This window comes from Erpetoichthys calabaricus, chromosome 6, assembly GCF_900747795.2.
Source record: "Erpetoichthys calabaricus chromosome 6, fErpCal1.3, whole genome shotgun sequence".
NCBI classification, from domain to species: Eukaryota; Metazoa; Chordata; class Cladistia; order Polypteriformes; family Polypteridae; genus Erpetoichthys; species Erpetoichthys calabaricus.
Genome location: NC_041399.2, coordinates 207,771,358 through 207,787,465, shown reverse-complemented (window position 1 = coordinate 207,787,465; position 16,108 = coordinate 207,771,358). Strand labels below are relative to the sequence as shown.

General features: G+C 39.3%; 1 protein-coding gene across 6 annotated transcripts in view; it reads right to left on the bottom strand.

Moving 5' to 3' along the window:
* Positions 1-16,108, bottom strand: part of LOC114653838 (rho GTPase-activating protein 21-like) — a 406,130-nt gene that overhangs the window by 206,949 nt on the left and 183,073 nt on the right. For all 6 annotated transcript variants that reach the window (XM_028804387.2, XM_051928939.1, XM_051928940.1 and 3 more), the window contains one exon: positions 15,549-15,725. In XM_028804387.2, coding sequence (XP_028660220.2) covers positions 15,549-15,725 — 177 coding nt within the window. The remainder of the gene's footprint in view (positions 1-15,548; positions 15,726-16,108) is intronic.

The following is a 16,108-nucleotide window of genomic DNA, read 5'->3' as shown; positions in this document are numbered from 1 at the left end:
ACAGATTTGTCTATGAACTCCTTTTCGTGCCAAAGTATGTTCTTCTCTAGGAGACCGAAAGCGTCTCCTTACTGAGCAGTATGACAGCTCGTTGTTTAGCAGCTCTTGCTCTCAATACCAAACTACTCATTATACCAATGCTACGATACTTCTTGAAAAAATGAGGAATCAGAACAACTCAGCAATGCCTTAAGATGGACGACATGTGCAACTTCTGTGGTTTGGCCGTAGACAGAGGGTCTCCAACCTTCACACCCCAACCCGAGAGCTACTTTTACAAAATGAAAATGGCCGAGAGCTCCTCATGCTTTCTAACGTTTATTCTCATAGCTTATTTCAACCCTCACAAACGTATAAGCTTGTTTTGTCTGAACATTTACAAAAAGTTGGTGTCCACAACTCACATTTTGCATTAAAACGTCACAAAAAATATTTAGTTCACCTGCAAGTGCATTTTGTATGTCTGAATGCATTTTCTAGTGTATATCTCACACTATTGAATTAAAATGTGAATGCTGTCAAAACAAAACAATGCAATTACAAATACACAGATATGACTTATTCATTTGTCATTTTGTCACATGTCACTGTGTCACTTCAAAAGAGTATTCACATGTGTGATGTGTTTTTCAGTTAGTGAGATGACTGGCACTGCATGGAGTCAACAAGAGAGACATGTTGTTGTGATGTGAGATTTTGCATATAACTTGATAAATATTTTGTATGTCTTTATTTGTAATTTAGGCAAAGCAATGTAATATTAGTGAGAAGCATTCATGTTTATAACCCAAGGAATGGATCTCTTTGAATTTTATGACAAGATTATGGGGGTGTGCTTTAAACCAGTTTGGCGAGTGTTTCTCTGCTAAAGTGTTTCAACCCCAGCAAGAAAGCCAGGTTACTTTAACATATGGTCTTGGTGGGTGGCAGGTTTTAAGACGTTGTATTCCCCCATTGGTCTGAAGTGTGGCTGTTTGGAATTGGCTTGGATCAGAAGCTTTTAAGTACCATGATGTCCTATTGGCTCTAGGGGTTGGACAGAGAATCTATAAATCTGCTTGCTCAACCACATTCTCTCTCTCTTACTAACATCTGAAAGAAGCATCTCTTACTAACCAACCTATGATGAAGAAGTATCTCTCTTACCAAACTGATGAAGACCATCACACCATGAACTGAAAGGACAACACAATGGAGACCACAGCTTAGCAGCCATTTTGGAACAGGCATATGTCCTATTCTAAAGAAAGCTGAGCAACAATGATGCCTTAACTAGAGACATTTTAAATAATTAACAAGTCTGTGGGCCGCCTGAAACTACACATCACCATTTAATCAGGTTGTATGGTTGCCAATATTCAAATGTACTTTGCATATTGTTATTATTTATGATTATTATCAATAATACATTTTATGTGTAACTTAATTCCTGCTTGTCTTTTTACTATACCTAATTGCCTGAGGTTATAGATATAGAAGGGAAGGTGGGGATAAGTTATATACTATAATACCTTATAAACAGTGGTAAGTCTGTGAGATTAGGCATTTTGACAAAGGCTACGTATTAATAATACAATAGGGGAAAGTAGAGCAACATATTACTCTACCAAGATAAAACACAGGTGTATGGTGGAGTGGAGCCCCTTAGGTTCACTCTTATGGAGTCATTTAAATGTTCCCCTCTCAGTCTTGTTCTGAATTTTGATTTCATGACATTCATGTCAGAATCACAGAGGTATGGAGACCCAAATAAAGCAGACATTTTTAGAGCTGCTTGGTGAAGATTCTTATAGTCATCCAGCATTACTAAGCTCCAGAAATGCTGAGAATGCTGTTGAGATGTATCATAATTATGTATCATAGTTCACTTGCGGTTCTGATTTATTTGCGTGAATCTGAGATCCTATGCAACGGGCCCCATGGGAGGCTCTCCTCACTCACTCGCCAGCTTCGGGGCATGTTCCTTAACTCCGCTTAGCTAGCGAACAAGAGAACAATTGAATTCAACTTTATTTGATATTTAAAATAAAGTGTTTACTTAGGTCTTGATGAGTTTGAGTCTGGATATTCTCTTAAGTGTATGCCAAATTAAAAAGAGAGATTGCGATTCAGATTGTGGATCGTGATTTTGTATTAAAAGGATCGTGATATGGTTTTTTGGAAAGATTGCCCACCCCTAATTTGACTAATCAAGTTTTCAAATTTATGTAGGATTCATTAACCCTTTGGCGAGCTACTTGGAAAGGGGTTGGGAGCTACTGGTAGCTCGCGAGTGACGTGTTGGAGACCCCTGTTCTAGAGGGACCATCATAGCACCTGAGGCTGCAGTTAGAGATGCCAAGTTTCCTGTGTTTCCCTGCAGTGTGGACCTTTGCTTTATTCTTCTGTGCTCAATTTGAACTTTAACTATTATTCCAAGACTCTGAAAACAGAGATAATGTACATTGTTTAGACTATTAAAGAAGTTTTTTTTGCTTCTCTGGCACAAATGTCATAGTGGAAAGATTTGTATTAGTTCAGGGGTTTAGACATTTACCATTTTAAAGCATACAGGTGGTTCTTAATAGAAAGCACACCAATTGGTGGGTGCTCCAAAAACGCAACCTGCATGTTCAGTGTTCAGTTGAAGTCAAATGTTTGTGTACACTTTTGGTGAATTATTTAAAACCCAGTTTATAAGCCCACCACAGATTTCATACTAACAGATTATATATTTGGCATATTGTGCAGGGCATAAGTCATTTTTTCCAACAATTTTCACAGACCTTTTATTGACTATATCAAAATTGCAGTGGGTCAAAATTTTACATACACTGTTAATATTCAGTGTCATTGTCTTAAAAATGTTAACCTGAGACAAATGTTTTGGCTCACCTTACATAAGCTTCTTGCAGCAAGTTGCTGGAATTTTGGTCTGTTCCTCCACACACAACTGGTGTAACTGGGACAGATTTGTAGGCCTCCTTACTCGCACATGCTTTTTTAATCAAATTGTGGTCAAGGCTTTGTGATGGCCACTTCAATACCTTGACTTGTTGTCCTTAAGCCATTTTGCTACCACTTTGGAGTCCTGTTTGCCACACTTGGGGTCACTGTCCATTTAGGAGACCCACTTGTGACTGAGCTTCAACTTCCTTGCTGAGCTCTTCAGATGTTGCCGCAGTGTATCTCCATCATTTTCCTTCCTCATGATGCCATCTATTTTATGAAGTGCAACAGCCCCTCCTGCAGCAAAGCACACCTGCTACATGCTGCTCCCAGCCCCATGCTTGGCAGTTGGGATGGCTTGCTAGCCTCATCCATTTTCTTCCAAACAGAACGATGGTCATTACGGCCAAACAGTCTGTTCTTGTCCTCTGGTATGATGAATACATTTCTCCAGAAGGTAAGGTCTTTGCCCCCAAGTGCCACTGCAAACCGCAGTCTAGCTTTTTTATGGTCGCTTTAGAGCGGTGGCTTCTTCCCTGCTGAGCAGTCTTTCAGGTTATGCCGATGTCAGACTCATTTTACTCATTTACAAATTTGACCCTTAGACATTACAAGAGAGGGAGGTTAGGAGCAGGCGTTGATACAGCGCATTGCTGTACCCACCACATGACAAATCAACTCAGGATCCCAGATTAGGACCTGAGTGCAGCCATGCAATGGGTGTCACCTCAGCACCACGCTAGTTCAGATGGAATGGAACCAGTGTGAGGTTTTTTTTTTTTTGGTGGCTGGAGTGCCAATTCTTCCACCAACCCCCAGGGTTTTCCCTGAAGATTGGAGGGCCTACTTGCAGGGCTGGATGCAGATTAACATTATAGGCAGGATGGAGCAATTGCAGGTTAAGGGCCTTGCTCTAGGTCCCAACAAAGTAGAGTCACTTTTGGCGTTTACAGCATCTGAACCGGCAACCTTCCGATTACCAGTGCAGATCCCTAGCCTCAGAGCCACGGGTAATCATTTTTTTTTAAATGTAATGGTCGGGAATAAAACTCCAGATTACTTGATTGAAAGGCATTCATGCCAATCATCACACCACCACCACAACATATGTGGCATCGTTTCTCTGTTGAACATTGAAGTCAGTCAAGTCAGTCAGTCTCCAACCCGCTATATCCTAGCACAGGGTCACAGGGGTCTGCTGGAGCCAATCCCAGCCAGCACAAGGCAGGAACAAACCCTGGGCAGGGCGCCAGCCCACCGCAGGGCACACACACACACCCACACAATTTAGGGACAATGTGGGATCGCCAATGCACCTAACCTGCATGTCTTTGGACTGTGGGAGGAAACCCACGCAGGGAGAAGCCGGGAAGTGAACCCAGGTCTCCTTACTGAGAGGCAGCAGTGCTACCACACTGCGCCACCGTGCCGCTCGAACATTGAAGTTTAATGTCAAAATCCTGAATTAGGGGGAGGAGTACCTGTGTGCCAAAATCAGTCTGTGACTTGAAAAAAGTAGCACGTAGGAGAACAGTACAAAATCGGTACCATAAATTGAATAGTCAGAGATGGATTCAAAGGTTTTGTGTATCGACTCCGCAGCCCTGACCAGCAGAAGAGCAGCATAATGGTGCAGATGGTAAGTGCTTTCACTTCACAGACCCACCATTCTGGTGTCCTATCCCCACCATCTCACACATTTTCTCCATGTCTATGTGAGCTATCCTCTGGGTACTCTGGCTATCCTTCCACATTTATAAAAGACTTGATGGCTCCTGCAAGTGTGTGTGTGTGTGTGTATATGAGACTGAGTGAGTGGACCTGCCCTTGACTGGCTTCATGTCCAGACTATTTTCCTACCTTGTACATAATGATGTAAGAATAGGCTCCAGCCCCCAAGGTCCTGAACTGGACAAAACGGGTTTGAAAATGTTAAACAGAAAAAGTCCAAATAATACAATGGCAGCAGCTGTTACCCAGAGCCGGTACTCCATTTCACCAAACAGCACTCTTATCATCAGCTGAAGAGCTTATCAATGGCTCAGCTTAACTAGTTAGACTGTAGAGCATTGTTCAACAGTAGTGAAAAGAAAACAGAAAAAAGTGAAGACAAATAGTGCAAGCCCCCTAACAAAAGATTACAGATCGTTTGTTTCATCCAGAAGGGTCTACATTTGAGAAGTATTTTACTATTTACTGAGTGTTTTAAATGCTGAGCTGAGGCTCTCCAACATTGTTTTGATTTTTAGTCTACTCAAAAGCTTGTGTAAGCTGACCCAGTATTCAGTTTGAGTCTTACAAACATGGAAGCAAACTCAGCAATCGTAGTTTACTGTGACCCATTACAGAACACACACAGTCCCTACTAATCAATTGTGGGGAGTGTATGTCTAAAATCGGAGCGTTGCGTTGTAGTCAATTAGCTGCAGCAAAGGCCATGCAATGTTGACTCTGACTGCTCTGTTACTATAATTAAAGACACAGGCGGAAATCCAAAATGATGAGCATAGACAGTGCTCAGGATTAAGGAGGTTATTGTTTCACATGGGATGAGGAGAATTAGCAGCTGGCTGTGTTAGAACAGGAAGCTCTGTTCTCCCATCGATCTCTACATAATGCATTATAAATACGCAGGAGCACAAGGGCATGTTTTCCTCTGACATTTCAGCATAGTGTTGCATAGTCATAAATTTAACCATGAAATCTAACCTTTTTTGTTAATCGCCTATGACAATTCTGACATCTTCGCTATCTTTACTGGAGAATACGATCCAGAATGGCGTACTTTTGTAACAATGCAAACGTTACAAAACTCCGTTTCCGATAGACACAGATTTGTTATTTAGGTTCCAAAAGATTATAAAAAAGTAGAAGAAAAATAATATAAATAAGCACAAAAGTACATGAATCCTACACCAAAAGAAATGTCATGCTCATCAGGTGGCACCACTTGGTTAGTACCAACATAAACTTTGTCATTGCAGCTTTACTTTTTAAACAAAAAGTACTTTAATTGGATGATATTTAGCTTTTTACAGAAGATCAATAAATAAATATATAAATAAAACAACCTCCCTCAAATTATCACCTGAATTACTAAAAAGGAAAGAAAACTACTGACTTGGCTAAAGATAAAAATCCTCACAGTCCCAAATGTATTTTGTGTTTAGAAGAATTCCTTATGAACACTCTGACACTGCACTCTATGTGGGAGAAACTGGACAAACACTCCGCCAGAGAATGAATTTACACAGGTTCCACATTAAACATGGCAACACAGATGTTCCTGTAGTGGCCCACTTCAACAGCCATGGACACTGTGAGAGGGACTTTAAAGTCACAGGGCTTATGGGCAACTTCAAAACACAGCGAGAGAGAAAAGAATGGGAAGTTAAACTCATGCTAAAATTTAATACATTACAACATGGATTGAATAGAGACAAGAGATTTATGGCCAGATATGAGGATTGTTTACATCTCTCAGAATGACAGACAAGCTGTCTACAGATCCACATTGTTTTGAAAAAACTCATTACAAACTTCATTGGACAGTTATCTTATCCAGAGATCTTGACAATACATTGTTCTTTTCTCTCTTGTTAAATTAACCCTAGCCTCAATGAATCTATTAATTTTTTACATTTAAAATTTCTCATTTAGATTCACCAGTGTTGTTTCTTATCCTAGAGTGTGTATATAAACATAGGGAACTCCAGTTTCTGTATTACATCTGGCCTGAAGAAGGGGCCTGAGTTGCCTTGAAAGCTTGCATATTGTAATATTTTTAGTTAGCCAATAAAAGGTGTCATTTTGCTTGGCTTTTCTCTACATTCATAATGGCTAACACGGTACAACACCCTAGTACTTATGAACACTCTGAAATAACTTCAGTTTTCTTTGTTTGACAATTCCCCGTACGAGAAAAGCCCACATTATGTACCATTCAGCTTGTGTTGATGACTAGTTATGTAAGATGTCCTCCTTTTTGGGGTTCCTAACCCCATCTTTAACCTTGTATACCCAAAAACCCCTCAATTTAAGGCCATTTTTAGGTGCGTTCACATATAATACACAAAGCACCTATTGCGATAGCCCGAATGTGTCTGTCTGAAACAACTCGGCCTCCCATATACCAATTTTGTTAAAATGTGGCATGCTTATTCTTCAAGGAAATTTGTCTGGACAATTACATTTTCGTTGTCGTATCTTGAACAGAGCGCACTCTATACATTTTTAAAAATTTCAAAATCTCCCATTGAAAAGCACTGTCAAATTTGCCAGCTTGTCAGTCTTAAAACAGAGAAACTTTACTTGCGATTTCATCTATAAGTTAGTTTACAAAACAGAAGAGAAGCAGCACATCATCATCTCACTCCACCGGGTGCTTTAAGTTGTATGATTTAAGTTACATGATTTTCCTCGCCATAAAAATATAAAATGCAAGCACAGTAAACAAAAGGTTATCTAGATATGAGCATATGGCAAGTAAGCACAGAGCAAATTTGGTATTTGGTACACTGTGTTAATTCCCAAGGGGAAATTGCCTTTTCACATGACCATTGGGGGTTAGAGCGCACGGTCAGCCACTGAACAGCGCCCCCTGGAGTTTCGCATGACCATTGGGGAGGTCAGAGTGCAGGGTCAGCCATTGAACAGCACCCCCTGGAGTAATTTTCAGGTTAAGGGCCTTGTTCAAGGGCCCAACAGGGTAGGATCCCTTCTGGCAGTTACATGATTTGAACCTGCAACATTCCAGATATCAGAGCAGGTCCTTAACCTCAGAGCTGCCATTTACTTTTACATTTACTTAGTATTTCTCTTACACTAAACCAGCAGCCTGCCTCCATTATCTGTAGCATATAATGACTCACATTTTACTGACACTATAATTTACTAGGGTGACCATTCCGATTTCAGGCTGTGTGACCCGATAATTAACTGAAGAATATCAAAATGTCCCAGTTTTAACAGGCTGCCCATCTAATAATATATTGCTCTGCTGACACAACCATCCTCACAATATATTTAAAATTTATTTATGAAACTCCAAGTGGCACAAAACCCCATAACCCACCCAATGTATGAATAATCACGTGGTGAAAACCCCAACGTGGAAAGCTTCACGAAGAACTTGTGAATTTTTTTTTTTTTTTTTATTTATTAATTTTATTGTAATCATTCCATACAAATAGATCAATTTATAACAAAAAGAAAAAAAAATTGAAGACAAATCAAAGAACTTGTGTTGAATTTGAACAGCATCGTGAGGGTGACAAAGAAGCAGACGAAAACAGACATCACTGCCATGTACGAGGGGAAACCCAAAAATAACCGGAATCTGTACCTGGTGTGTAATCTCGACTTAGTTGCGAATATCGCCTCTAGGTGTAGCATACTTACCGTATTCTGTGGCACACTGTCGAGTGGCGTTGCTCTGTATTGTTCCTACGCCACTCCATGTCAGTTCTTCTTGATGCTTATTAAACGTGGTCTGCGATTTTTGTAATGGGTAATCATAAAGAACAGCGAGTCTGCGTCAAATTTTGTTTTCTCTTAGGGAAAACAGCTGCTGAAACTGTAGTGAGGTTTGAAACTGCTTTTTAAAGAGGAAGCTTTAAGTAAAGCACAGGTCTACGAGTGGTTTTCGCGTTTCAAACGGGGGGGAAATGTCACTTGATCTTTGCTCCGTGTGACTTTTTTTTTGTTTCTGCATATGAAAAAAAGAACTCAAAAGGAAAGCATTTTTGTACCGTGGAGGAAGTCAAAGAAAAATCACTACAGACTTTGGACAACGTTCCTCTTCAGCAATTCCAAAAATTCTTCTACCAGTGGGAAAACCGTGGGGACAAGTGCATTCATTCACATGGAGAGCACTTTGAAGGACACTAAAGTTTCAGTAAGTAAACATTATTAAAACATTTTTTTTTTCCAATTCCAGTTATTTTTGGGTACCCCCTTTATTTGTTCACACTTCAAGCACTGTTCGGGTTCCTATGCATTCATTTGTGAAGGACTTTGTGTTTTTGTTTTTTTTGTTTTTAGTGCCCTGATTTTTCTCTCTGATGAAGAGCAGATAAAGCAGCCATTAAACAAACGAGGATGGGCTGTATGAGTGGGCAAACATGCTACACAAGTGTCTCAGTTTGAAACTTTGAAAATCTGGTCATCCTCGAGCAGTGCTATACAATGGCTGACTCTATGACCTGACCTCCAAAGGTCATCTGAAAAAACAATTTCCCCTCGGAGATTAATAGAGTGTACCAAAAATCCTATAACTTTCCACCATGATGCCACATTCACCTGATATCCATAATGGTCAATCGCTGTAATAAAATTTACTTTTCAGGTCTGTTATTCCCTAGTATTTGCATAACTGAGCAGCTCTGCAAGTCCCATTTCATGAAAATTAGGGTTAGGGTTATAATGGCAAGACTTGCTCAAGCAAATAAGGAAGAGAGTTTTTTTTTTTATTTAGGTTATTTTAATTGACACTTGTAAATTGTCACTGTGTGTGAGTGAGATGTGGTCCCTGTAATGTACAAAAATCCTACCCAGGCCTACTTTCAGCATTTTGCCCAGTCCCAGTGGGATAGCCTTTGGCCCCCAAAACCTTGAAATGTATTGGGAATGTTCTAGAACCGACCTACTGAACTCATACAGTCCCTGCACAGTCCTCGAACAAACCTGAATGTTACACTGTGCGTACATAGTCTAACTTGTCTACCATATTTTGTGCAGGAAATTACACTCGTATGATAAAAAGTGAACCAATTGGTGTCATCAGCAAAAATTGTCAGAAGGATTCAAACTTGTGCATGACATCAACCAACCCCAGGGGCTCACTTCCTAATGGGATATCAGGGGTCAAAGCTGCTATTGTTAAAATAGGCATGTACTGTGTCATTTGAGATTTCTGGTCATGAATATAATTTTCATATCTGATTCTTTACCAGTGGTCCTAGCCCTCTAAGATCCACTCGCAGAAGGTTAAAAATGTCAAATTAGAAACATAAGCAGGTGGGGTATCATTTTAGAGCAGGAACTCCAGGCCTAGTGGGCCACAGTGACTGAAGGTTTCATTCTAACCCTTTTCCTAATCAGTGACCAGTTATCACTGCTAATTAAATTCTTTTTCACATCATTTTAATAGCCCTGTTTTTAAGGATTCAGTGCTCTGAATTGATTCTTTTCTTCATTAAATGATAGCCAAACAGAAATGAGACCTAAAACGAGCCAACAGATGACCAGCTAAAATGAGGCTTCAAACTCCAACCAATTTCACTCCAATTACTTTCTTAATGTGAACCCGATTCTTGCTGTTAATTAAGCCGATTATTTAATTCCATGGCTTGTTGCTGTTCTCATTCTGCCACAGCAGACATTTCCAAAACTGTTGATTTTTCTGTTTTTTCTAAGAACACCACCAAAATGTTTTGGTGACCTGAGAGGTCAACCTTACTGAGTGAGACCTTCACCATTCTTTACTTTCAGATACTGTGTGATGGGCACAGGTGAGCTGGTCATGTGGTGGCTTGTTTTGTGTCTCATTATTTTGTTTGGCTGCTAAATAAGGAAAAAGAAAGAACAAAGAGGCCCGAGTCAAGTTAATTACAATTAATGCAAAAGAAGTTAATTAGCAGCAAGAACCGTTCACTAATTAAGAAGATGGTTAGAATGAAAACCTGCAGTCCTCCAGGACTGGAGTCTGACACGCGTGTTTTAGACTATTTGAAGGTCAGTGATCACAAATGTTATTTTTGATCCTTTACTAGGGGTCTATGGATCTCTATCAGAGGGTGAGAACTGACAAATTTCTATTGCAATTGATAATATTTTAGACTTTAAACGTTTAAATTGGATCAAATATTTGAAATATCAAAATGTGTGCTTCAACTGTTCTCATTTATTATCTACTTTTACCTCATGAAGTAAATTACATTTCTTTAGGAACACCCAGTGTTATGGCAGTTTAAGCTAATTAAGACTTTTTGCTACTGGTATAAAGGAGCCCCAGTGCCATACGTTGATGCATATCTGCTGAATAATTCTATGGCTGAAACTACTTAAAGACAGAGGATCAGAGTGCAGCCGTACACCAGTTTCACTCAGAAGCAATCAGTAAAGCTCTTAACTGGTACTAATGCTCAGAAAAACATGAATTCAAACACTCATGACAACAAATGTGCAAAAACTAAAAATCTACTTTTCAGAAAAATCTGAATCCAAATACCTTCTTCGTGTTTATGCAGGGTCATGAGCGAGATGCTGAGCTACACTGTACATAAACAGTGAAATTCTGACTTGATGGCTACTTTATGCTGAATTCAATTATTAAATTTTGAAAAGATAAGACTGCTTTTGCATGTTACAACAAATAATGTACACGGTAAAGTGAAGTGAATCCCACCATAAGAAAGCTGCATGCCAAACATCAATGGAACATTAGCACTGAAATAAGAATGGGCACTTGAGATTTATTTTGCATAGTCACAATATCAGGATATGAAATCTGATTTGTTAAAGCACAACTTTCCTTAAAAATGAAGATTGGGTCAACCTTTGTAACCACAGGTAAAGCAATGGAAATACATTAACTGAAAATGGATGGTGGCACCAAACAGTAGTACATGTTGGGCCCAAGTTAAACTGTGATTGATGGTTTGCCAACTCAAAAGAGGTCATCCATGAAATATTATTCTAACGAGTCAAACTGCAAATTACATTTCCTTTCTAAAGTAGTATCTAAAGAACACCAAAGCAGACGTGATGAAAGTGTACAACCTTCACATAGGCAGCAGGCCTAGAACAAACACCTCATGTTATAAAGTATATTAGTTTGTCTGAGTGAGCATTTATGAAATTGTGCAGCAACTGGACAAAGGATGCAAGAACATTGAACACCCATAAACACAGTGGGCCAGTTTCATGTTACTAATCCATCTGGTTTCAAGTCTTCAGACAGGGAGAAGCCGCACTGAAAACCAGAGAACGTATGCCAATTCCCAACATGAAAACTCTCATGCTGTGTAATTAAAAAGACGCTGATGTATCGTGTCTGTGTGTGTTCTGCTCGCAGAGAGAAATATTGATGTTGACAAATAAAAGCACTGTTCATTCTGGTATAGTTTTGAGTATAAATAAAACTTGCACCATGGTATTTTAGAGAAAATAAAATACTAACACATACCGTATAGCATCACATGACCTAAAAACATCAAGATATGTAGATTTTTAGCCATATCGCCCAGCCTTAGTTGTATGTATCAGAAACCAACATTTCCAAAAATGAATGGAATTTAAATTATGGATTTCCAAGCATAAGAAAACTAGCCTTGGTTATGGTGTTTGAAATTCAGCCAGCAATCCAATCAGGCACATTCTCAAGCCCGTTATGAAATGCATAATTCAGACCACGTATTGTAAGAAAAGGCGCTATGTTGCATCCGACCAGAGACAGATTCACACAGGAGGCACAGGTAAAATAAACTATTTATTTTTCTTCAGCTGGAGTGCACGTCTTCCTCGTAATCCCTCCAGCCACAACACAGTCCCAAGCACAGTACACTAATACCCACAAGTTCAAAACCACTTTCTCTTCCTCCACCACTCCTCCCTAGCAACCTCATCCTCTTCATCCCAATTCTGCCCCCTGAGTGGTGGTCGCTGTCTCCCTTTATTGGGCACCTGGAAGTGCTCCAGGTGCTTGATTGCCGAAACCCAGCTGCACTTCCAGGTGTGGCAAGACCAATGCCCAAAAGGGGCCCGCAGTTCCTGCTGCAGCACCCCCTGGCGGCGCCTGCGGAACCCAAAAGGGCTGCACAGAACTCCAACCCCCATGAAGCCCTGGGAGAGTCTGAAGGAACAGCTGCAACCCAGGGAGGTTGCCATCTAGCGTCCAGGGGGAGACACTGGGTTTCCCACCCTTGTCTCCCTGGTATATATGGTGCAGGGGCATCCCGGGCCAGGCATGGGCCCCAGCCATCCATCACAGTATATACCACATTTCTGAAATACTGCTGTTATCTCTAATAAATGCTTACATGTAAATTTGTTTTATAGTGCCACAAAAATAATGTTAAAAAAAAACAGATATATAGAATGATTTACACATTGTTGGTCTTTTTATCTATACTAAATTTTGTGACATGATGTCACTGAAATAGCAGTATCATTCAGATATCTGCTTTAACGCCACTAAATCTTGAATATCAATAGCAGAATGGATTTGACATAAAATACAGCTTTGTTGTATGGAGTGAACCTCCAGTTTCAGAGTAAAGCCATTAACGTTATTATTATGCTGCAGATTGAGTGAGTGAATGACGCAATGCTAAAAGCTGATACAGTTCATTCTAGCAGTGGTAACTGTAAATGCGACTCCATCCTAGGAGCACAACTGTGTGCAGCTTGGGCCGAAATGCCAGCTGCTGCAATTGACGTGTGCATTAATCTGCAGGGCTTATCCAGCCAGTGTTAAGGGGCGCGCTTGTATGGTTCTATTACCTAAAATGCAAAAGGCAAAGGTCTGATGGATTTAAAAAAAAATAAATAAACATCAGGCGTGGGAATTTGTGTCCTTAATATAGAAAATAGCATTGATTTTTCAGACTACATATTGGCTAGGAGGAGGCTTTGACCCCTGCAGCTCATAACTAGATTAAACAGCTTTGATAATTGATGGACGCACTGACTGACAGACAGACAGATATCTTAATGCAGTCCTCTCGAGTGCACATTCTTTTTGTACCTTAGCACTCTCCTTTGCTGAGAGGATAAAGCACAGGTTTAATGAAAGAACAGGTCAGACTGAATGTTTGAACCTCTGCAGTATAAGTAACAGTAAGAACGCAACTCAATTCAAGATGTTTCTGGCTCTCTTCGTGAATTAGCTAATGATATTGTATTAGTAAAGCAAGATTTGTTTTGATCATATTTCTAGCAGGACAACTGTGGGTAATATAACATTTAAAAAATGCTGACACTGATGAAACATACCAATATAATAGAGTTCGGTATGAAATAAGTTACTGAGGTTAGTGGATTAAAGGATAAGTTCAATATTTTTCAAGTCAAACATGGTATATATGCATTTGTCATGCAAAACTGTGTTCCAAGGTTGAGCACTTTCTATACATATAAAAAACAATGTATCTTGCCCACACTGACACTTTACAATGGAGGATTATGGGGCATCACTAGAAGAATAAAAGCCTAAAAATTACTGGTGAAGCAGCAAAAAGTTTTAATACAAGAAAACCTGTCTTCTGTTTTTCCAACACATTTATGACAAAAGGAATCTGAAAATAAACGTTTCATCTCATATTCTTGGTAACTATTTTTCTCATGCTAAGGACACATTTTCTATTTGCTTGTGAGAGTTATCACAAAAATATGGAAGTAAACGAATCACGTGGTACAAAAAGTCTACTATGATTTGGACTCTTCAGAGGAATCCATGCCCTGCGGTGAAAGGTTGATGAGCACGAAGACTAAGTGCTGAGCTATGGTGCACATTTGGTCTTCTTTCTAAATGGCTGAACCTCATAATCCTAGGCTATGGGGTATGGAGGAAAAGCTTAAAAACTACCCAAATATGTCCATTTTTCAAGCCAAGACAGTTGTTGAGTAACGTCTGTGACAACAAAAGTGATCTGGCAATAATCATTTTGTCTTACATTCCTAGTATTTTTCTCGCAGTATGTATATGTTTTCCAATCACTTGTGAGAACTGACACGTAAATACAGAGAATCAACCATGTGACACGATAAGTTTGCTTGGATTTGGTCTGTCAGGTGGAAACCACACCTCAGGGGGGTGAAAGGTTATTGAGCAGGAAGTGCTGAGCAGTGACACACAGCTGGTGTGTGTGTATCTGTGGGTATTAGATAGATAGATAGATAGATAGATAGATAGATAGATAGATAGATAGATAGATAGATAGATAGATAGATAGATAGATAGATAGATAGATAGATAGATAGATAGATAGATAGATAGATAGATAGATAAAGAAAGGCACTATATAATAGATAGATAGATAGATAGATAGATAGATAGATAGATAGATAGATAGATAGATAGATAGATAGATAGATAGATAGATAGATAGATACTTTATTAATCCCAAGTGGAAATTGTTGTTCATAGAAGTCATGTAGATGTGTGTAAACATAAAAAACACATCAAAATACAGCAACTGTCTTAACTTGAAAAATGGACATATTTGGTAATTTTTTTTTTTTTTTTTTTATTTTCCTTCGTGCCCTTCAGTTTCTATTGCAAAGCTCCTGTGCAGGCACAATATATATTTCTTTTAATTTATAGAAAGCATTTAAACTTTAGAACACAAATTTACATGGCAAACGCATATATATAGTGTTTGTGAAGAAATAAGACTGCATTGTTAAAATAAAGGACACAATAACAGGCATTATTATTTCTGGAAATTGCTACCCCTCCATAAACAGTAGAATAAAAATCAGATTTTTCCTTGAATTTACAGATTGTTCTTTTGCCTCTGCAGACAAATTTCAAGCACAATAAATGAAATCTTTCCAGTACACTCCACAAACAATTAAGACAGCCTTCAGTCTAGCTACACAGCAGATTCAGTACTCACCTTCATAGATGAATGGACAGCTGATTCCGGAGGGTAGACTATGAAGTGTCGTAGAGTAAATCCAAAGCCCTGAGAGGTCCGATGCAATCGAATGGTCTTGGGGCCTGGCCATGAGAATTGCTCTTCGTCTACAAGTGAAGCCACTTCACTTTGCTCTTGTACATCCTTTTGCTTTGTCTGTAAAGGGAAAAAAAAGGCATTCCAGTCATCTGATGTCAAAGTGGACCGTATTCATGACATCAGGCAATCAGTCAGTTTAAATGTGGGGTGCACATTCACGGCATCTGTGAATGATACGGAAACACTGCTGCTTTTTATCTTCCGTCTTTAAAACTATGCATGGCTTCAAATACAACTATAGAAGCCGTATTCATGCATACATGCATTATTTTTACAAAGGTGATCTGGAAGATCAGGACTTGTTATATTTGCTCACATATTTAATACAATCAAAGCACAAGGCATTATCATAAAGCAAGTCGGAGAGCTTCAACTGGCAACCTTATCGTTTAAAGTTGAGTCCAAGCCATCTGAACTGTCTTTGGCATAAATGACCATCA